We start from the raw sequence: 6,000 nt of genomic DNA on the forward strand, positions 1-6,000 counted from the left end.
CAGGGCCACTGCAAAAGCCTCAACCTTGAGGCTGATGGTTCTTAAACTGTCTCTGCCACTTAATCAGGCAGGGAAACGTTTAACAGGGACTAAGCAAAAGATACTGATGAGATAATCTTGGAACAGCATCACAAATCACTATTATTTGGGTTGAGGGAGTAAAAATAACGTGGAGGAAGAGCACAGAGGGCTTGTCATCATGTAAGCAAGTGTGACTACTAGGTACTGCAGTTTAGGTGTCCTAGGGAAGGATGGAGCTGAATATTCCCCAGAATAAAAAAAAAGTAAATAGGAGGCAACTTTGTTTTTTCTACATAGTTTCTCATCAATGTTTCCAAAAAGCGGAGCAGGTTTTTTCTAGGCTAAGTCTGCAGAGATGAATGAAGACAAATGTGACAGGAAGTGTTGGTAGAAGTGACTTTAAGTTTTCTTTTGTGTGAAAAAATCCATATTCTGTTCTAGTGTCCGTAGTGATGCTCAGTCTATTACTGTAATGTCAGAAATACTATTTAAAAATAAATAAGTTGATCTTTCTTCTCATTTAAGCCTAAGCTCTTATCTTTCTGCCACTTTGAGCCAGGACTTTAGTAAATTATCCAGCGTTTACTCCCTGGTGCATAGTGGAGACACGTACTGTGCTCCTGACACAACAGGAAGCCCAGATACTGCCACGGAGAAATGGCTGGAGTGCGAACCTGGCTCCAGTGAATTCTTGCTGAATCTGCCTAACGGTATTTCCCTCCTTGGCTTCATTGTTGGTTTGTTATCTTCTGAAAAGCAGTAGTGAAAACATGCAGGAGTGGAATGGGTGCAGCTTCATTTGCCTGCCAACAAGGACTTGCTTTATGAATAGCAACATGGAAATACTGTAAAACTGTAATGCTCTAAAGCTGCTAATAAAGGAGCTTTTCTTTTATGTGTAAGTTACAATATAGCACTAATAGCAGCCGGGCGTGCTTCTGCTTTCCCTTACCTTCCTAGGATGTCAGATGCCCTGTGTATTTTGGGCATCCTGTATTCCAGTCTAAATGGACTGACTGTAGTCATCAGTTCCTACTTTGGACTTCCTGGATTTCATTTCTGACTGCTACTTTTCCACGTTTAGTTTCCAAAAAATACTCACTACAAGTTTTCTGCTTATACTTACATGCAATTTCCATTCCAGTAAACATTTTCCTTACAGCTTTTTCACAAATTCAACACTTTCTGAAATCTGCTTTTGTTGTGCGTAGTCTCATGGTGCCGTGTGTAACAGCACTTAACTCGTATCGGCGGGATCATGGTGGCAGTAAATCATGGGATATAGGAACCACAAATAATTTGGGGCTTTACTTCTAGCAGGGCAGTGTGACCAGGACATTAATGCAGTTGATGATCTTTCTAAAGGAAATTTGATGCAATGTTTCACCACCTCCCCCTTTTAACTGAGTCTTGAGTTACCGGTTCTTCTTTTTCAAATGGAAAAGCCAGGATCCCTACTGCTTTTCATTCTCTGTCTGGTTGCTTGCAGGATAAGATCTTTGCTGTAAACGCCTGGTAGACATTCAGCCTGCTGTGCTCTGCCCTGAGCAGCTTTACTCCTGACCTCTGTATGACAGCCACTAGGCAACAGTGTGGCTGGATGTGGAAAAGATGAAATCCCTTCTCCTTTGAGCGGACAGGGAGGGCTCCTGCTGCCTCTGGGGCACCAGGATGTTACCTGCTGGCTCCACGAGTCTTCTTCTGGCTCTCTGTGTGCTGTGTTCTTGTGCCTCAAAGGGCTATCAAGAGAGGAGGAAAAAAACCCTAAATGAAGCTAGTGCTGTATATAAACAGCCCACGGGAGTGTTTAATCAATGCAGGGTTTTTTCTTTCAGGTGAAGCTTTCTACAGGTGCAGCAATGCTGCACTAGGCAGCAGGAGTTAGCTCTTCTGCCTTGTCACAGGTCAGCGGGACGTGCAGTAGAAATAACATTTGAGCTATGTTTGGGGGAGGGAGAAGGGGAGTATGATGGTAAATGCTATGATGCATAGCCCTTTCTGACTGTTCATATGCTATCTTGCAAGATGGCTTTGCCATAGTGCTTGGTGTTGTTTTTACTACATCTGTTTTCTCTTTCCCGCCACCGTTCGTCTCATTCCCCAAACCATTTTACGGGAGACTTTTCCTAGTCTCAAGTGGCCTTAGCCAAGCTATTTCCTCTCTTTGTGCTTTTGTTTCCCCAGCTGTAAAATGGGGATAATGAGACCTGCTTTCTTTTGTCAGGCACTGAGATGTGCTTACGAAATGCGCTATTAAAAGGCTTTCTATGTATAACTTCTATACAAACAGCGGTTGTCCAAGTTTATTTGAATTACTTTAATAAAGTCCAAGGTTCTGAACATCCTTTGTTTTTAACAGAGGATGTTATTTATGCAGTAAAAATGCTCAAAATGTGAAGCTATTGATTGTTTCTGATAAGTTTATGGATATTAAAGCATTAAATCATCACCGCCTATTATCAGCCGTTCCGGTGTCTTTGGAAGCTGAAAGTGGTTCTGCATAGCTGGGTCCCTTGATTACCTCGGAGTGATCAATAAAAGGTTTTCAGCAGAAGCTTTTATTGCCACGTGTTGAAAATGTTCTTCCTGTGCATCCTGTACATGATGACTTCAGCTCGAGGAGGAAGATATAACAATCCTTTGTGGGGTAACTGAATTACACAAAAATACTCAGGCATTATATTGAGGTAGATATTGCCACTTTGGGTTTCAGTTCCCCTCCATCGCCTGTTGCGCGGCCTTACATTGGGAGGGTTTTCTTGCTTGTCATTGTGCTTGTCCAGCAAGTTCTGCGTGTTTTAATTGCAGCAAACCGTTTGCATTCAGGAAAAAGGAGGAAAGAATCGGAAGCAGAGAGGCAAAATCGAAGCTAAAACTGGACAAAACTGTTCAAAACCTCTGTCTGTCGTTAGAAGATTGTCCGGTGGCTCTCCAGTGTCTGGTGCCTCATGAACGTGGAAGGACGAACTTGTCCGTGAAAGGAAACGCAGTGCCCAATTTGAAAGCACAGAGTGCTGAAACGGGTGCTTGGTGTTGTCTGCAGGAGATCTTCATGCCCACCAGCCTCTGTCGCTCGTCTCTGAAGTGGTGTGGGGCTCTGCCCTGCTCAAATGCTGATGCTGGAGTTAAAGCCCTGAAATACCTCAAAATACTCCTGTGAATTTAGCATTTTGTTACCCACTGAGAGTACAGCACGTAGCTTGTCTTTGTGAGCAGCTCAGCAGCAGCTTTTGTTTTGTTTTGCAGACGGTTTCCATCCTGGAGCAGAGGCTGACGCTCACTGAAGACAAGCTGAAGGAATGTCTTGAGAATCAGCAGAAAATCATTCAGAGCAAAACGAGCTGATTTCCTGAGAGAGGACGGGAGCCGAAGGCATCGGGAGGTTTGAGGTTGTTTGTGTTCCTAACAGACTGCGTGTGACTTGCTTTAGCGATTTTTAGCTCAATCCATTTTCCAATTGGAATGTACAGTTATTGTATCTGTAAATAAGCTTTGTTACTTTACTAAAATAAAAGGAATATTTTATTCATAAGCATGGATAATGACTGTGATCTCCTGTGTTTTCCACACATACAGCTGCTAGCGTGTGGTCTGAGTACTAACTGGGAAGATTGCATCTCTCCTGCCTTTGCTGCTGCTGAGTTAGTTTTAAGATGTTTAAGCATCTTGGAGTTGCCAGATGTCTGGCTCAGGCTGTATTAAGATTGTTGCGGAGGTGTGTGCTGGCTATAGGTGACAAGCAAAGAGATCCTGGGATATTTCGGGCAGTGGGAGTTCACCTCTGTTCTCGGATTATAGCAAGCAGGTGAGGTCCCAGTGCAACTGGCACCTGGAGAAGGGTCCAGCTCACCTGAGTCCCGTGTGGTGCCTGGCACATCTGGCAAAGAGCAGTTCAGACCCTGGCTGGTATTTGTGCAGAGGTGATTAAATCCAGTGGTGGGATTTAACCTGCTCCCTTGTGCAACTTGTGAAAAACAATTGCTTGAGGCTGGAAGAGAGGCCCTGGCAGGTCAGATTCAGGGTGGATTCCAAGTGGATTTTGCTTTGTCTTCATCTGCTTCTTAAATTAAAGGCAGGGTAGAGGGAAAGGAAAGGTGATCAAATAGCAGAGTGTTTGCTCCATCGTGGAACTTCCCTCTTCTTGTACTGGACTGTCTTGAATTTTCAGTCATTTTGCAGATGTTTCACAGTTGAGTAGCTCATCACTCACTCTGCGCTCTCACCCTGCTCCCCTCATTGCTCCTCCTGACTTTTTCAGGGCTTTAGTGGCTGTTCAATATGTAGCTGCACAAGAATTTGGATTTCTGGGAGATCCTGTTCTCCAACACCTCTTCCGGTAACACTCGCTGGAGGTCTCCTTTCTTGCAGTAAACCATTACCCACATTCCTGGAGAAATGAGCTGTGGGAACTTGAGCACCGCAGGGTTAATGAAACCCTCCTCACCACTGTCTGTCTGACCTCTTCAGACCGGGGGCTGCCTCAGTCCCTGCCCTTGGTGGTCCCTCCTGCAGCACCGCCTGCCAGCCTTGCACAGCTTCCAAGGCCCCTGTCTCCAGATGTGCGGTGGGTGTTGTGGATGCTTGCCTGAGGACTGGCTGGCGTCCTTATTTCACATGGGGCTTAGCAGATTTAACACCAGCCCATGTGGTTTTGGTTTGTGGGGTTTTTTTTTGTTTTTTTTGTGGGTTGTTATTTTTTTCCACCTGTTTCTGTTGCAGACTGTGTCTGTTGGTACAGTGTCTTGATAGTGTTATTAGTCCTCATCCCATCTGGGTGAAGCTGTTTGCATTCCCCTACCATCACTAGGAAGCTTCTGGTCTCCTTCCCTCATGGTCCTTTCAACATCTCTAAGAACCCCTTGTTGGCATTATCAATTTCACTCCTTCATTTGCGGGAGGCTGAGAGCTTTCTCGTTTCCATGATTATTGCGTTGATTATAAATCTGAGTTTCTCTGTGCTCTGTCACAGACTGTTTGTTTTCTGTTTCCAAGCTCCGAGTCTGATAAATCATTATTTTCTCTTAGATTACGCTAATGGAATCAATTCAGTGATATTCTTCCGTGCTCTTGCTATAAGCTTTCAGTGGCTTTCTGCTGAGACACTGACATAATTTTCATTGAAATGAGCTTATGTTGTGGTGCGAGTGGGTGGGGAGGAGGGACGCAAAGGTACGTGCGGCCAATTTGCTGCTAGGAGAAGGCTGTTCCTGCCCCGATCTGCTGCTGAAGCGATGACAAAAAGGAGTTGCAAGCGCCTAATTTATCAACTTGATCCTCAGTGTTGTGGACTGGCCTTTGGGGATGGGGGGGGTGGATGTGGAGGGGAGAAGAAAATTTAAGCTATTCCAACAGCTATTTATCAGGTTTTTAGCTTTGCTTTAAAAATAGCCTTTGCTTCCTTTTAATGTGTAGTTGCTAATGTCTTAGAGACCGCAGAAGTAATTTGTATGTAGTGTTTTAGGGAGAGTGGCAATACAAATGACTTGGGCACATTTGATATAGATGTGTTTTCGTTTCAGATGTTCTCAGTGAATCCATTTGAAAGATTTAATTGTTCTTCTAAGACAGGCGAGATGCTCAGGTGCTGAAGGGCAAGCCAGTGGGATGCAGGGAAAGTTGCTTTTCTGGACTCGACTTCTTAAAAGCACTCATTTGATCAATGCAACATATTGTTGTAGAGGTAACCCAGGGTGGGTGGGTGTGGGGAGTTAGGAGGAGAGGGAATCTGACAACCTCTGTATGATTTGGGTAGCAAGAAGAGTAATCTGAAGGGAATTTCCTCTGACAGTACTCTCCATCTCAATTATTTCCTTATTCCAAATCTCAGCAACTTGCTGTCTTCATTTCCCCTCCTTACAACCCCTTGCCTGGAGGAGGAGATCAAGACTTAAAACATAGCAGCACTTCTAAAGGGTGGCTGTTGCTTGAGAGGCAGGCCAGGTGTGGAAAATACATTTAAATTACAATCCTTGTGCTTAA

At 44.4% G+C, this 6,000-nt stretch overlaps 1 protein-coding gene across 3 annotated transcripts in view; it reads left to right on the forward strand.

Moving 5' to 3' along the window:
- POC1A (POC1 centriolar protein A) overlaps positions 1 to 3,529 on the forward strand; it is a 57,588-nt gene extending 54,059 nt beyond the window's left edge. For all 3 annotated transcript variants that reach the window (XM_086618806.1, XM_086618808.1, XM_086618807.1), the window contains one exon: positions 3,268 to 3,529. In XM_086618806.1, coding sequence (XP_086474932.1) covers positions 3,268 to 3,366 — 99 coding nt within the window. In that variant the 3' untranslated portion in view covers positions 3,367 to 3,529. The remainder of the gene's footprint in view (positions 1 to 3,267) is intronic.
- The last annotated feature ends 2,471 nt before the right edge of the window (positions 3,530 to 6,000 follow it).

This window comes from Tauraco erythrolophus, chromosome 12 (assembly GCF_009769465.1).
Source record: "Tauraco erythrolophus isolate bTauEry1 chromosome 12, bTauEry1.pri, whole genome shotgun sequence".
Classification (NCBI taxonomy): Eukaryota; Metazoa; Chordata; class Aves; order Musophagiformes; family Musophagidae; genus Tauraco; species Tauraco erythrolophus.